The sequence below is a fragment of the Pelophylax lessonae genome (assembly GCF_965119305.1).
Source record: "Pelophylax lessonae genome assembly, chromosome: 10".
Classification (NCBI taxonomy): domain Eukaryota; kingdom Metazoa; phylum Chordata; class Amphibia; order Anura; family Ranidae; genus Pelophylax; species Pelophylax lessonae.
The window spans coordinates 230,130,222-230,147,525 of NC_138777.1; the positions used below are offsets into that span (position 1 = coordinate 230,130,222).

The following is a 17,304-nucleotide window of genomic DNA, read 5'->3' on the forward strand; positions in this document are numbered from 1 at the left end:
TCGGGCTGGAGCTCGTGTGGTTAGGGGGTATGGTGTGGTCCGTCTGACGCCCCCCTCCGACCCATGGAGCACCAGCCGCCATTGCAGTTGACACATCAGTTTTTGCAGAGCAGACACGGACAGAGCCTCCTTTGCTCTATGGGCAGCCGGGAGTAAACAGACCCCGCTGTCCGTTTACACCTGACTGCCCTTCGATTCACTTAACCGCTTGCTGACCGCCCTATAGCCTATAGCAGTTTTTCCGCAACAGGGCAGCAGTTGAGCGCAGGATCACGTATATATATATATATATATATATATATATATACATACACACACACACACACACACACACACACATACATACATATACATATACACACTAGATCCCACACTTCCAGGTGTAGGCACAGATGCGTGGGGCCGGCGGCTCGCTCCCACTGTGAATACACACAGCGGAAACCAAATCTGCAGGTACCAGGTAATCGATGTCTGCTGTCACCCGCAGATTGTCAGGCAGAGACACAGAACTGCGATCCACCTATGTAAACAAGGCAGATCACTGTTCTGACAGGGGGAGGGGGGATGGCGTTTGTGTGCCTGCAAGGAAGGGAATAAATTCTACCTCTTTCCCTAGAAAAAACACCTCACACAGTATAGTAAAACACTGCCTAGGCACACAGTTAACCCTTTGATCGCCCCTGATATTAACCCCTGACCAGCCAGTGTCATTAGTACAGTGACAGTGCATATTTTTAGCCATGATCACTGTATTAGATTTACTGGTTCTCACAAAGTGTAAGTGTCAGAAAGTCTGCCGCAATATCGCGGTCCCTGCTAAGTTGCTGATCGCCGCCATTACTATTCTATAAAAAAAAAAAAAAAAAAAGAAATGAAAATAATATCCCATAGCTTGCAGACGCTATAACTTTTGCGCAAACCAATCAATATACGCTTATTGGGATTTTCTTAACAAAGACATTGCAGCAGCATACATATTGACCTAAATCGAAGAAGAAATTAGATTTTTATTGGATATGTTTTAGAGAGAGAGAGAGAAAAAAAGAGAGAGGAGAGAGAGAGAGAGAGAGAGAGAAAAAAAAAGAGAGAGGCGAGAGAGAGAGAGAGAGAGAAAAAAAGAGAGAGGCGAGAGAGAGAGAGAGAGAGAGAAAAAAAGAGAGAGGCGAGAGAGAGAGAGAGAGAGAGAAAAAAAGAGAGAGGAGAGAGAAGAAGAGAGAAGAAGAGAGAAGAGAGAAGAGAGAAGAGAGAAGAGAGAAGAGAGAGAGAGAGAGAGAGATCGCAAAAAAATGGCCTGGTCATAAAGTGGGGGTAAATCTTCTGGAGATCAAGTGTTTAACGGAAGAGGACAGATCCCCTTCTGTTTTTTTTTTAGCAGACGGGATTGGGCCCGAAGGTAGGCAGGTGTAATTGAACACTAGTCCGTTTATACCCACCAATCCATAGGAATGCATGGACCTTCCTGCATGCTTGAAGAACTGAAAGCCGGACCGGATTAGATCACCCTTGTGAAAGGGCCCTTAGTCTATGTCCTCAAGGAGCTTACAATCTAACATCCCTACCTCACATGTATACATACACATTCTAGGGCCAATTTAGACAGGAGTCAATACCCTTTAAAGATGGCTGTTCATTGGTGGGAGGAAACTGCAGTACCCGGAGGAAACCTACACAAGTACTGAGGAATCCAAATACTGCTCAGTTATCAGAGATACACCTGGACTACAACAGAAATATGTATAGAAGAGACACTGTTCATAGTAACCATTCAGAGTTCCAGCTCTGTCCCCTGTGTGTACACACAAGCTTACCTCAATGCGGCTCAGCTCCTGGCTGTGGATGGCGTCTCTCAATTGACTGTGCAGCTGTTGTACAAGATGTTCCTTGTTCATCACCAGTCCCTGCAGCTCCTCCAGCTCCTGCACGACTCCTCTGAACAGAAAAACAGGTAAGACCCCAAGTATCAGTGTGACACAACTGATTGGACACAGCTATCAGTCCGTCAGACCCTTAAAGCAGATCTATAGTCATGGCATACACTACTAATGTATTTATTACTTCCCTTTAAGGAGAAAAGGAAAAAGCGCATGTGACCCTTCTGTTAATTCAGGGGTCTTGCAGGCCAGCATTAGCGGTGGAGGATATGCACACTGGATCACATGTATTACATGTCAGATGATATATGTTTCAGAGCACTTTTCCATTCACGGTTCCCTGCATGGACCTTTTTACCGTTTGTTCAGCTGCATCCATTTGTATGTTATTTTAATTAGCGCTGCACTGTTACCCTATTGTATTTATTACTTCACATGTGCTTCTGCAGGATTTCCGAAACGCATCAAGCCTACATGTGAAATGTTGCCTGGAATCTATACATGTTGTGAACTGCTAAGTAGAGAGTATCTTAAAGAGGTTGTAAACTCCGTTCATTTTTTTTTTTTTTTACAAGCTGAAAGAGAAACACATAATGAGCTAGTGTGCACCGCATACTAGCTCATTATGAAATACCTTAGAACGAGCCCCCGTCGTGCCGTCCGCTCACCTCTATGACGGGCGACATGTCCAGTCGCCCGTCTTCCGGGATCGCGGCATCCGGCCATCTGATTGGCCGGAGCCGCGGTGACGTCACTCCCGAGCACGTGCGTGGGAGCTGACAGTCACGGCACGGGTCTCTAAAGAAACGGCACCAGTGGCCATTCCTTCAGAGCGCATGCTCCAGTGACGTCACTGGCTGCCTGTAAGGTAAATATCTCCTAAACGGTACATGTTTAGGAGATATTTACAGTACCTATAGGTAAGTCTTATTATAGGATCACCTATAGGTAAAAGTGTCAGAGGAGGGTTTACTTCCTCTTTAACAACTTGCCAACCGCCTAACGTACTTTTACTGTGGCAAGTAAGTGTGCCTGTACATCATTTCATGCAGGAGATTCAGGGGGCGTGCGCGCCGCCAGAGGCACAATCACGACAGAAGAAGGAGAATGCTACATAAAAGGATGGCAGATGAGCAGGCACGATGCCACCCACTCAAAGTTTCTTGTGATATCAGCAGTGGTTGTATGTCAGAGTGGCCAATGAGGTGAGTCTGGAGCTAAGAGCAGATAAAGGAAGGGAAATGATTGCCAGAGCCAGCCTCCTAACCTAGGTAAGCAAGCCTAGGTGGCATGTGGAAGGCAGCATTTGGGCACAACAGTGACTAATGCATCTCTGTTTCTTCTTCAACACTTCAACATTTTGCATGCAATGATGTATCCTTCCATGCCCTTACAGTTGCACAAGCTGCAGATGCTTAACTTGACCATGCAATAAAATATGGAGGACAAGGACACCGGGCATCTTTTACAGCATTACATTCTTCTCTGGGGATTCTTTTTCCTGCAGCTCTGAAAGCTCAGTTGGCAATCAATGAGTGCAGGAAGAGGCACCTTGTCAACGATAAACAAAAAAAGGTGGTTTGCAGCAATGACAAGGGCCATTCTGGGAGCGGGAGATGCCAGCCGTGGAGGGTAAATATTACATAGTTACATCGTAGGTGAGGTTGAATAAAGACAATAGTCCATCCAGTTCAACCTGTGTAGGTGTGTGTGGCTGTACTCATCTCACATACCCCTGAATGTTCTGATCCTTGAGATGTACGTCCAATAGTCTTTTGAAAGCCACCATACTTCCCGCAGAAACCACCTCTTGTGGTAGAGAATTCCACAATCTTGTAGCCCTAACAGTAAAGAACCCCCCACGTTGCCTGAGGTTAAAACGCTTCTCCTCTAATCGCATTGTATGCCCTCGAGTCCTCATGCAATCCCTTCGACTGAACAGCTTATTTTCTAAGCTGAGATCCCCATTGAGATATTTAAAAATTGCTATCATGTCCCCCCTCAGGCGTCTCTTCTCCAGGGAGAATAAATCAAGCGATTGCAGACGCTCTTCATAATTAAGGTCCTCCAATCCCCTAATCAGTTTAGTTGCCCTTCTCTGGACTCTCTCCAGCTCCAACACATCCCTCCTGAGGACCGGCGACCAGAACTGGACAGAATACTCCAGATGCGGTCGGACCAGAGTTTTATAAAGTGTGACTGTAATTTCCTCTGTGCAGCTACTGCAGACTCAGCATGGCATCAGGATATCACACTGTGCTCGGATCATTAATACACATAAGAGGACACACACATCCAGTTACAGGAACACGTCCAGAGCAGGTACGTGGCAGAAAAAGAGGCAGCAAGACCAGAAGGCTTGGGTAAATCTACCTGTATTCACTGCCAGGGGCAGACTGGCAACTTTCGGCCCAGGGGGTAAGTACAAACCAGAGGCCCATGGTGCACGACTCGACCCCCCTCCCACTCTCCCTTTTTCCGTCCTCCTCTTGACCCCTATTCCAGGCTGAAGCTCCGCTCCAGGTACTCTCTACTCACCGGCTGAATCCGGGTTCCTGACCTGGCCAACAGGAGGTGGTTTGGGGGAGCTTGATCGGGGCTGGCCAGGGGAGGAGAGTCATGGGTGCAGTCGTGGGGCATGGAACTGGCCTCTACTCAGACACAGTTTACACCATCCATGCTGGGGGAGGCCTGCACTCTGTCCTTGTCTTCATCCCACACTCAGTAGGTCAGCAGTGGGGACTTTTTACTTCTCTTTACCAGGAATCCTTCAGGCATGTCTGTGGCAGGAGTGGTGCAGCCTTTGTTACGGGGCATCAGAGCAGCCCGGGGGGGCAATTGCCCCCCTGGCCCAGTCCTCCCCTGTTCATTGCAGTCACCAGGGAGGAACAAACCAAAACCCTTTCTCCCAGATCTGCCTATATGAAAGTCCAAACTTGAAAGGGGGGCTTGGAGTATGCGGTTTTGCACTACATGCCCTATTAAAGCTATATGCACACCCCAAATGTGACAAAGCTGTTTGCTCTGTATGATAAGTACTCACACGGCTGATGCTGCGCTCCCTGTTGGTAGCTCTGCAGGCGCTGGGTGCGGGGCCAAAACCTGGCGCTGGGAATAAAACAAAATAGAAATCATCAGATAAGTGATGCCAGCGGACTTTACAAGCAATAACCAGCTCAGAATACAAAAAAAAGCACCAGATTTTCAGCAGCGCTCATGCCCTCTCCTTACTCATTTACCAACCGTTTGGGGATTTTTTTCTCTCTGGTATGGTTAATAGGTCTGTGCTAAGTTTCAAAAAAAAAGAAGGCAGCCCCCTCAGCAGGAAAAAAAAAAAAACGCAATGATGGGCTCAGAACCTTATCCCTCTGCCAAGGGGCGTACGGAGCACCCACTATATAAGAGCGGAGGGCGGCAGAGGGTTAATAAACTCACACACACTGAAGTCGGCAGCTAATGTCTCTAGTGTGTTAATCATCCTACAGTGCTCTGGCTTTGCGCATATCTCATTTGCATCTCATTTAAGTTGCTTGTGCAAGAAGCTTATTCGCAGCAGTTAAGAAATGATGTGGCGGTGGAGGAGCCGTGGGAGGAAACCCTGGAGATTACCCAGACATGCTCTCTAAATGTAACTCAAAGGCTTGTCTATATCTAATTACCAGCCCATTACACTCCATTGCAATTCCTTAAAGAGTAACTCCATTTTTGCTAAGAAAAAAAAAACCCTCCCCTCTGGGTGATCTACAGTATCTCCCAAAAGTTAGTACACCCCTCACATTTTTGTAAATATTTTATTATATCTTTTCATGTGACAACACTGAAGAAATGACACTTTGCTACAATGTAAAGTAGTGAGTGTACAGCTTGTATAACAGTGTAAATTTGCTGTCCCCTCAAAATAACTCAACACACAGCTATTAATGTCTAAACCGCTGGCAACAAAAGTGAGTACACCCCTAAGTGAAAATGTCCAAATTGTGCCCAATTAGCCATTTTCCCTCCCCAGTGTCATGTGACTCATTCGTGTTACAAGGTCTCAGGTGTGAATGGGGAGCAGGTGTGTTAAATTTGGTGTTATCGCTCTCACTCTCTCATACTGGTCACTGGAAGTTCAACATGGCACCTCATGGCAAAGAACTCTCTGAGGATCTGAAAAAAAGAATTGTTGCTCTACATAAAGATGGCCTAGGCCAGTGATGGTGAACCTTGGCACCCCAGATGTTTTGAAACTACATTTCCCATGATGCTCATGAACTCTGAAGTGTAGTTGAGTATCATAGGAAATGTAGTTCCAAAACATCTGGGGTGCCAAGGTTCGCCATCACTGGCCTAGGCTATAGAAGATTGCCAAGACCCTGAAACTGAGCTGCAGCACGGTGGCCAAGACCATACAGCGGTTTAACAGGACAGGTTCCACTCAGAACAGGCCTCACCATGGTCCACCAAAGAAGTTGAGTGCACGTGCTCAGCGTCCTATCCAGAGGTTGTCTTTGGGAAATAAATGTATGAGTGCTGAAAGCATTGCTGCAGAGGTTGAAGGGGTGGGGGGTCAGCCTGTCAGTGCTCAGACCATACGCCGCACACTGCATCAAATTGGTCTGCATGGCTGTCATCCCAGAAGGAAGCCTCTTCTAAAGATGATGCATAAGAAAGCCTGCAAACAGTTTGCTGAAGACAAGCAGACTAAGGACATGGATTACTGGAACCATGTCCTGTGGTCTGATGAGACCAAGATAAACTTATTTGGTTCAGATGGTGTCAGGCGTGTGTGGCGGCAACCAGGCGAGGAGTACAAAGACAAGTGTGTGTTGCCTACAGTCAAGCATTGTGGTGGGAGTGTCATGGTCTGGGGCTGCATGAGTGCTGCCGGCACTGGGGAGCTACAGTTCATTGAGGGAACCATGAATGCCATCATGTACTGTGACATACTGAAGCAGAGCATGATCCCCTCCCTTCAGAGACTGGGCCACAGAGCAGTATTCCAACATAATGACCCCAAACACACCTCCAAGATGACCACTGCCTTGCTAAAGAAGCTGAGGGTAATGGTGATGGACGGGCCAAGCATGTCTCCAGACCTAAACCCTATTGAGCATCTGTGGGGCATCCTCAAATGGAAGGTGGAGGAGCGCAAGGTCTCTAACATCCACCAGCTCTGTGATGTCATCATGGAGGAGGGGAAGAGGACTCCAGTGGCAACCTGTGAAGCTCTGGTGAACTCCATGCCCAAGAGGGTTAAGGCAGTGCTGGAAAATAATGGTGGCCACACAAAATATTGACACTTAAGGCCCAATTTGGACATTGTCACTTAGGGGTGTACTCACTTTTGTTGCCAGCGGTTTAGACATTAATGGCTGTGTGTTGAGTTATTTTGAGGGGACAGCAAATTTACACTGTTATACAAGCTGTACACTCACTACTTTACATTGTAGCAAAGTGTCATTTCTTCAGAGCCCATTCAGACTAGCGCGACTTGTCAGGCGACTTGTCAGCCTGACAAGTCGCGGTAGGTCGCGGTCCATTGAGTAGTACAGGACCCGTTCTAATAGGAGCGACACAAGTCGCTCTGACTTAGAAAAAGGGTCCTGTACTACTTTGGGGCGACCTGGGAGCGACTTGCATAGACTTCCATTATGTGAAGTCCCTGCAAGTCGCGCACGCGACTTCACAGGTCGCCCCCCCCCCCCTCCCCCGAAGTCGGATCGCCTCAGTGTGAACCTGCTCTTAGTGTTGTCACATGAAAAGATAGAATAAAATATTTACAAAAAATGTGAGGGGTGTACTCACTTCTGTGAGATACTGTATGTACATTGCAGGGATTCTAACAAACCTTGTTGCAGATTTCTACCTTTTGTTATTCTGAAGAAATAGCTGTTTGTCTGTGTCCATGTGCAGAATGAATGTGAATGAGGGTGATTTTATAATAATCAATCAGCTGCTGCACCTGCAGGATTCAAATGAGGAAAGTGGCAGGGTCTGCGTCTTCTGATGTCAGGAAAACTCATCAGAAGGAGACAGTGGACAAAAATGGCACTGGATTGAGACCAGTACACTTTATAGAGGCATATGGTTTGCTCAGATTTCATGTCTGAGGTTTACAACCGGTAATTCAGCACCACCAGATTCTAGGAAGCCCTGACATGACTTCTCAATGGATCCACAGCCTCACTTCACCTGTAACTTCCCCCCTTAGATACAAAACACCAAAAAGTCTACCTTTTAGGGACTGAGAGCACCAGGCCTGTATATTCACATGAACTGGTGTTCTCAGATCAGCAGATACCTGACCAGGCTTGGGCTATCGGTTTGGGTAAAAAACCAGAATGCTTAGACAGGTAGGGTGGAACGGCTGAATGCACAGGAAGGCCAATGTCTCCAGGATTGAAGAGGAATACGAGAACTTGGTCACCCGCTACTCACTGACCTTGGATTCATGATGTCTCCCAATGCCCAAGCTGCTCATCCTCTAAAGCTGTTCTTTATACAAGCTGTGAACGTTGGTGGAAGCTGTCTGAGCTCTGGCTGCCTTTGGTCACTGTCTTTCCATCACCTGCAAAATCAACAGACATGAATATTTTATGTATAGAAAGGCATGCATGGAGTGTACAGCTTCCAAGGGTAGGAAAATATTCACAATGGGGTTCATGGTGGGGGAGGGGAGGGGTAATTTAGGAGTGATTTAGATCTTATTGCCGAATACACAGGACCAGAGCAGAAATGTAAGAATTTCTCTGCTTCATGGAGGGGTGTCCAGGTGTGAGAGGGGAAGTGGGTAAGCAGGCATATAGAAAGGAGGACCCCCCCTCCCCTCCCCTCTCCCCAAGTCTCTTCTGTAGTAAAATCCGACCTGCTAGAAATATATATATACTAGACATTAAGCCCGTTAAATTAACGGGCGCTAGAACATATGTGGTCAGAGTCCCCTTTAATAGTGTGGTCAGAGTCCCCTTTAATAGTGTGGTCAGAGTCCCCTTTAATAGTGTGGTCAGAGTCCCCTTTAATAGTGTGGTCAGAGTCCCCTTTAATAATGTGGTCAGAGTCCCCTTTAATAGTGCGGTCAGAGTCCCCTTTAATAATGTGGTCAGAGTCCTCTTTTAATAGTGTGGTCAGAGTCCCCTTTTAATAGTGTGGTCAGAGTCCCCTTTAAAAATGTGGTCAGAGACCCCTTTAATAGTGTGGTCAGAGTCCCCTTTAATAGTGTGGTCAGAGTCCCCTTTTAATAGTGTGGTCAGAGTCCCCTTTAATAGTGTGGTCAGAGTCCCCTTTAATAGTGTGGTCAGAGTCCCCTTTAATAGTGTGGTCAGAGGCCCCTTTAATAGTGTGGTCAGAGTCCCCTTTAATAATGTGGTCAGAGTCCCCTTTAATAGTGTGGTCAGAGTCCCCTTTTAATAGTGTGGTCAGAGTCCCCTTTAATAGTGTGGTCAGAGTCCCCTTTAATAGTGTGCTCAGAGACCCCTTTAATAGTGTGGTCAGAGTCCCCTTTAATAGTATGGTCAGAGTCCCCTTTTAATAGTGTGGTCAGAGTCCCCTTTAATAGTGTGCTCAGAGACCCCTTTAATAGTGTGCTCAGAGACCCCTTTAATAGTGTGGTCAGAGTCCCCTTTTAATAGTGTGGTCAGAGTCCCCTTTAATAGTGTGGTCAGAGTCCCCTTTAAAGTGCCCCGATAAGAGCTGTGTTTGTGTTCTCTATCAGACAATATTCCCGCCATTTCTCACATATACACTGCACTGTAATCCGATCGTCCCGATAGATGTGCAGTAGCACAATCCCACGGACACAGGGACTGGACGCAGAGACACTTGCATTTTATTAATATAGATATTTTTTACTTTAGTATCACTTTAGGGATGAGCAGCGGGAAGGGCGGCAGTTGAGTCAGGATGTTGTTTCGCCCGGTGAAGCGGAGAAATGTAAATAGGATTTAAACAGTATGAATAAAAGATGACGGCTCTCGCCCAGCAGTGTTCCCATGCGTCCCAACACCTTTCATTATCACTTTACCTGGACTGACTGCTCTGTATGTAAATGGGAGAAATGTATCGATTCTAACGTGTGGAATAAAAGAAGACTGTGCATCCTGATCATTACCATTACCATACAGAATATGACCATTACCGTACCGAAAACTACCATACAGAATATGACCATTACCATACGTAACACTACCATACAGGAAATTACCATTACCATACCGAACTCTACCATACAGGAAATTACCATTACCATACGGAACACTATCATAGAGGAAATGACCATTACCATACGGAACACTATCATACAGGAAATGACCATTACCATACGGAACACTATCATACAGGAAATGACCATTACCATACCGAACACTACCATACAGGAAATGACCATTACCATACCGAACATTACCATATAGGAAATGACCATTACTGTACCGAACACTACCATACAGGAAATGACCATTACCATACCGAACACTACCATACAGGAAATGACCATTACCATACCGAACACTACCATACAGGAAATGACCATTACCCTACCGAACACTACCATACAAGAAATGACCATTACCATACCGAACATTACCATACAAGAAATGACCATTACCGTACGGAACACTATCATACAGGAAATGACCATTACCATACGGAACACTATCATACAGGAAATGACCATCACCATACCGAACACTACCATACAGGAAATGACCATTACCGTACCGAACACTATCATAGAGGAAATGACCATTACCATACCGAACACTACCATACAGGAAATGACCATTACCGTACCGAACATTACCATACAGGAAATGACCATTACCGTACCGAACACTACCATACAGGAAATGACCATTACCATACGGAACACTACCATACAGGAAATTACAATTACCATTACCATACGGAACACTACCATACAGAAAATTACCATTACCATACGGAACACTACCATACAGGAAATGACCATTACCATACCGAACATTACCATACAGGAAATGACCATTACCGTACCGAACATTACCATACAGGAAATGACCATTACCGTACCGAACATTACCATACAGGATATGACCATCACCGTACCGAACATTACCATACAGGAAATGACCATCACCGTACCGAACATTACCATACAGGAAATTACCATTACCGTACCGAACATTACCATACAGGAAATGACCATTACCGTACCGAACATTACCATACAGGAAATGACCATCACCGTACCGAACACTATCATAGAGGAAATGACCATTACCATACCGAACACTATCATAGAGGAAATGACCATCACCGTACCGAACACTACCATACAGGAAATGACCATTACCGTACCGAACATTACCATACAGGAAATGACCATCACCGTACCGAACACTATCATAGAGGAAATGACCATTACCATACCGAACACTATCATAGAGGAAATGACCATCACCGTACCGAACACTACCATACAGGAAATGACCATTACCGTACCGAACATTACCATACAGGAAATGACCATTACCATACCGAACACTACCATACAGGAAATGACCATTACCGTACCGAACATTACCATACAGGAAATGACCATTACCGTACCGAACACTACCATACAGGAAATGACCATTACCATACGGAACACTACCATACAGGAAATTACAATTACCATTACCATACGGAACACTACCATACAGAAAATTACCATTACCATACGGAACACTACCATACAGGAAATGACCATTACCATACCGAACATTACCATACAGGAAATGACCATTACCGTACCGAACATTACCATACAGGAAATGACCATTACCGTACCGAACATTACCATACAGGATATGACCATCACCGTACCGAACATTACCATACAGGAAATGACCATCACCGTACCGAACATTACCATACAGGAAATTACCATTACCGTACCGAACATTACCATACAGGAAATGACCATTACCGTACCGAACATTACCATACAGGAAATGACCATCACCGTACCGAACACTATCATAGAGGAAATGACCATTACCATACCGAACACTATCATAGAGGAAATGACCATCACCGTACCGAACACTACCATACAGGAAATGACCATTACCGTACCGAACATTACCATACAGGAAATGACCATTACCGTACCGAACACTACCATACAGGAAATGACCATTACCATACGGAACACTACCATACAGGAAATGACCATTACCGTACCGAACATTACCATACAGGAAATGACCATTACCGTACCGAACACTACCATACAGGAAATGACCATTACCTTACCGAACACTACCATACTGGAAATGACCATTACCGTACCGTAAATTTAGATTTTTAATTATTTTTTTGAGAATGTCATATAGCAGAATGTGAAAAATATTGTTTTTTTTTTCAGAATTGTTTATAGCACAAAAAATAAAAATCGCACAGGTGATCAAATACCACCAAACGAAATCTCTATTTGTGGGGAAAAAAGGACATCAATTGTATCTGTGTACAGCGTCCCACGACTGCGCAATTGTCCGTTAAAGTGCCGAATTGCAAAAAATGGCCTGGTCATTAAGGGGGGAAATCCTTCCAGTCCAGACCTGGTTATTCACGCTGTCATTGCGCTCTGGCATATGTTATGTTTTGTTTCATTCCAGTAAGAGGGCCGCCCTGCGCACGACGAACGCAAACGCTCCAAAACGTGCAAAAAAAAAAAAAAAACTGCAGAAATGTGAAGACAAGTTCCAGCGTGGTAAGAAGGGGATACGTCACCGCCTACAGAGGGGTCTTCAGCCACATGGAGGGTGAATGCCGCACACAATGGGGGGAATTTATCAAAACTGGAGGAGACAGAATCTGGAGCAGTTGTCCGCAGCGACCAATCAGCTTCTAGCTTCAGTTTGTACAGTTAAGCTTAGAAAATGAAAGCTGGCAGCTGATTGGTCGCCATGCACAGCTTCCCTTCAGTTACTGACTAATAATAAAATAAAAATGACATATAAAGTATATAAATGTGCAGACATACAGACACCATTGAAGGTCTCACCATGGTCAGCATCTCCCAGCTCCTCGCATCCCTCAGCGCAGCCTAACCCGATGAACAGACAGACTGACAAGCCGCCTCGCCAACCACAGAGAGTCCCGCCTACTCATCCTGGCACAGGGAACCAATCACCGCGCGCCCCTTCCATTCGCCTTCCGATGCTTGGGTGAGATTCTAGTCGCCTAGGAAACGGCTTTCACTTTGTGTCCGGCCATTGGTCATTGAACTGGCCAATGGAAGTGGAGTATGGCTGAGTGGCAGGGGATTTATCCATTCAGGAAACAGCCAGGGAAGGTTGGTAGAGAGGAAGAGGAAGCGTTGTCTTGTTACCATGGAGACGGGGGACAGCTTGGTGGCTGGGAGGACGGTTGGAGGTGTGGTAGAGAACAATGTGGAAGATATAATAAAGAATGCAGCAACGGTCATTCCTGGATGTAATGGAATGTCCAAAGTCTTCCACAGCTGGGCAGTGTACTGACCGACAGGGGGCAGAACCTACAATCCATACAATATAGGGTGACACCTCATCCCTTTAATCCAGGACACATTGATTACACCGGTTGTTCTGAGGCTGATAAAGGTGGTAATTAACCCCTTCCATACAGGGCAGTTATACCCCCTTCCTGCCCAGGCCGATTTTTTATCTTTTATGGCTGTTGCATTTTGAATGACAATTGCGCGGTCATGCAACACTGTACCTAAACCAAATTTATGTCATTTCTTCCCCATGAATAGAGCTTTTATTTGGTGGTATTTGATCACTGCAAGGTTTTTTCTTTTTTGCTAAACAAAATATAAAAAAAACGAAAATTTTGTAAAAAAAAATGTTTTTTTGTTTATGTTATAAAATTTTGTAAATAAGTTTTTTCCTGCACTGATGAGGCTGCACTGGCAGGCACTGATGGGGTGGCACTGATGGGGAGACACTGATAGGGTGGCACTAATATGCAGCACTGATAGACACTGATAGGTAGCACTGATATGCAGCACTGATGGGCACTGATAGGCTGCACTGATGGGCACTAATAAGCAGCACTGATAGGCAGCAATGATGAGCACTGGTGGGTGGTACTGATAGATGGCAATGATGGGCACTTGTGGGTTGCACTGATAGATGGCAATGATGAGCACTGGTGGGTGGCACTGATAGATGGCATTGATGGGCACTGGTGGGTTGCACTGATAGATGGCAATGATGGGCACTGGTGGGTGGTACTGATATATGGCAATGATGGGCACTGGTGGGTTGCACTGATAGATGGCAATGATGAGCACTGGTGGGTGGCACTGATAGATGGCATTGATGGGCACTGGTGGGTTGCACTGATAGATGGCAATGATGGGCACTGGTGTGTTGCACTGATAGATGGCAATGATGGGCACTGGTGGGTGGTACTGATATATGGCAATGATGGGCACTGGTGGGTTGCACTGATAGATGGCAATGATGAGCACTGGTGGGTGGCACTGATAGATGGCATTGATGGGCACTGGTGGGTTGCACTGATAGATGGCAATGATGGGCACTGGTGGGTTGCACTGATAGATGGCAATGATGGGCACTGGTGGGTGGTACTGATATATGGCAATGATGGGCACTGGTGGGTTGCACTGATAGATGGCAATGATGGGCACTGGTGAGTGGCACTGATAGATGGCAATGATGGGCACTGGTGGGCGGAACTGATAGATGGCAATGATGGGCACTGATAGGCGGCACTGACGGATAGCAATGATGGGCACTGGTGGGCGGCACTGATAGATGGAAATGATGGGCACTGATAGATAGCAATGATTGGCACTGGTGGGTGGCACTGATAGATGGAAATGATGGGCACTAGTGGGTGGCACTGACAGATGGCAATGATGGGCAGCACTGATGAGGAGGGCACTAACAGGCTCCCTGAGCACTGATTGGCATCCCTGGTGGCATGGGTGGGCAACCCTGGTAGCCATGGGTGGGCATCCCTGGTAGCCATGGGTGGGCATCCCCGATGGCCATGGGTGGGCAATCCCTCGTGACTCTAGTGGCATCCCCCAATGCTCTGATTACCAGCACAGAAGCCACCCCCCCCCCCCCCCGTCAGGAGAGCTGCTGATCGGCTCTCCTCTACTCACGCCCGTCAGGCGTGAACTGAGGAAAGTCGATCAATGGCACTTCCTATTTTCTATGTGACCAGCTGTGATTGGACACAGCTGATCACATGGTAAAGAGCCTACATCATAGGCTCTTTACAGGGATCGGAGATGCGGTGTGTCAGAGTGACACCACACCACCGATCGCCACTCTGCGCGCCCCATCCCGCTTTGACGTCATATGACGCCCAGCTGGGATAGGACAACCACTTTGCGGCTGTCATTTTACTATATGACGGTTGGGAAGTGGTTAAACTCACTTAGTGCCTTATGTGCATTATATCAGCCTCAAAACCTGTGTAATGAATATGTGTCTTCCTGGTTTAAAGGGATGAGGTGGCAACCCTAGTCCCCATCAGAGTTCACCTTTAAATCAAGGTCCCCCCAACATCAGGATCCCCCCTTACTAAGGTTACCACCTCATCCCTTTAATCCAGGACACATATTGATTACACAGGCTCTGAGACTGATATAATGCACATAAGGCACTAAGTGAGTTTATTTACCACCTTAATCACCCTCAGAACCGGTATAATTAATGTTTGTCCTGGATTAAAGGGATGAGGTGGAAACCCTACTCTACAATCTTCTTGACCCCTTCACGACCCAGATATAGCCAAATGATGGCGGCACAGGCACACATTGACAGCAGAGGGTCATATGGGGTCCTCTCGTGCTCACGCTCCCAGCGGCACATATCCACACTGATCTGTAATCGCTGCGTCCTTCAGACACTGATCACAGATCAGGCTAAAGAGCCAATCACAGCTGACCACAGATCAGGCTAAAGAGCCAATCACAGCTGACCACAGATCAGGCTAAAGAGCCAATCACAGCTGACCACAGATCAGGTCCATTGCAGGAGCAGCATGCAGAAGAAGTGGAGGAATGACAGGTCCATTGCAGGAACAGGATGCAGTAGAAGTGGAGGAATAACGAATCCACTGCAGGAGCAGGATGCATTAGAAGTGGAGAAAGATGCAGTAGAAGTCAAAGAATTACAGGTCCACTGCAGGAGAGGATGCAACAGAAATGGAGCAATGACAGGACCACTGCAGGAGCAGGATACAGTAGAAGTGGAGGAATGACAGGTCCATTGCAGGAGCAGCATGCAGTAGAAGTGGAGGAATGACAGGTCCATTGCAGGAACAGGATGCAGTAGCAGTGGAGGAATAACGATTCCACTGCAGGAGCAGGATGCATTAGAAATGGAGGAAGATGCAATAGAAGTGGAGGAATGACAGGTCCACTGCAGGAGCAGGAAGCAACAGAAATGGAGGAATGACAGGTCCACTGCAGGAGCAGCATGCAGTAGAAGTGGAGGAATGACAGGACCAGTGCAGGAACAGGATGCAGTAGCAGTGAAGGAATGACAGGTCCACTGCAGGAGCAGCATGCAGTAGAAGTGGAGGAATGACAGGTCCATTGCAGGAGCAGCATGCAGTAGAAGTGGAGGAATAACAGGTCCATTGCAGGAGCAGCATGCAGTAGCAATGGATGAATGACAGATCCACTGCAGGAACATGATGCAGTAAAAGTGGAGGAATGACAGCTCCACTGCAGAAACAGGATGCAGTAAAAGTGGAGGAATGACAGGTCCATTGCAGGAGCAGCATGCAGTAGAAGTGGAGGAATGACAGGTCCATTGCAGGAACAGGATGCAGTAGCAGTGGAGGAATAACAATTCCACTGCAGGAGCAGCATGCATTAGAAATGGAGGAAGATGCAATAGAAGTGGAGGAATGACAGGTCCACTGCAGGAGCAGGAAGCAACAGAAATGGAGGAATGACAGGTCCACTGCAGGAGCAGCATGCTGTAGAAGTGGAGGAATGACAGGTCCATTGCAGGAGCAGCATGCAGTAGAAGTGGAGGAATGACAGGTCCATTGCAGGAGCAGCATGCAGTAGAAGTGGAGGAATGACAGGTCCATTGCAGGAACAGGATGCAGTAGCAGTGGAGGAATAACGATTCCACTGCAGGAGCAGGATGCATTAGAAATGGAGGAAGATGCAATAGAAGTGGAGGAATGACAGGTCCACTGCAGGAGCAGGAAGCAACAGAAATGGAGGAATGACAGGACCAGTGCAGGAACAGGATGCAGTAGCAGTGAAGGAATGACAGGTCCACTGCAGGAGCAGCATGCAGTAGAAGTGGAGGAATGACAGGACCAGTGCAGGAACAGGATGCAGTAGCAGTGAAGGAATGACAGGTCCACTGCAGGAGCAGCATGCAGTAGAAGTGGAGGAATGACAGGACCAGTGCAGGAACAGGATGCAGTAGCAGTGGAGGAA

At 46.7% G+C, this 17,304-nt stretch overlaps 1 protein-coding gene across 1 annotated transcript in view; it reads right to left on the reverse strand.

The window, feature by feature from the left end:
- Positions 1-12,922, reverse strand: part of PMFBP1 (polyamine modulated factor 1 binding protein 1) — a 96,480-nt gene extending 83,558 nt beyond the window's left edge. The window contains exons 1-4 of the mRNA XM_082269694.1: positions 12,880-12,922; positions 8,296-8,421; positions 4,915-4,979; positions 1,809-1,929 (exon numbers count right to left, since the gene is read on the reverse strand). Coding sequence (XP_082125820.1) covers positions 1,809-1,929; positions 4,915-4,979; positions 8,296-8,334 — 225 coding nt within the window. The 5' untranslated portion in view covers positions 8,335-8,421; positions 12,880-12,922. The remainder of the gene's footprint in view (positions 1-1,808; positions 1,930-4,914; positions 4,980-8,295; positions 8,422-12,879) is intronic.
- Between the last annotated feature and the right edge of the window lie 4,382 nt (positions 12,923-17,304).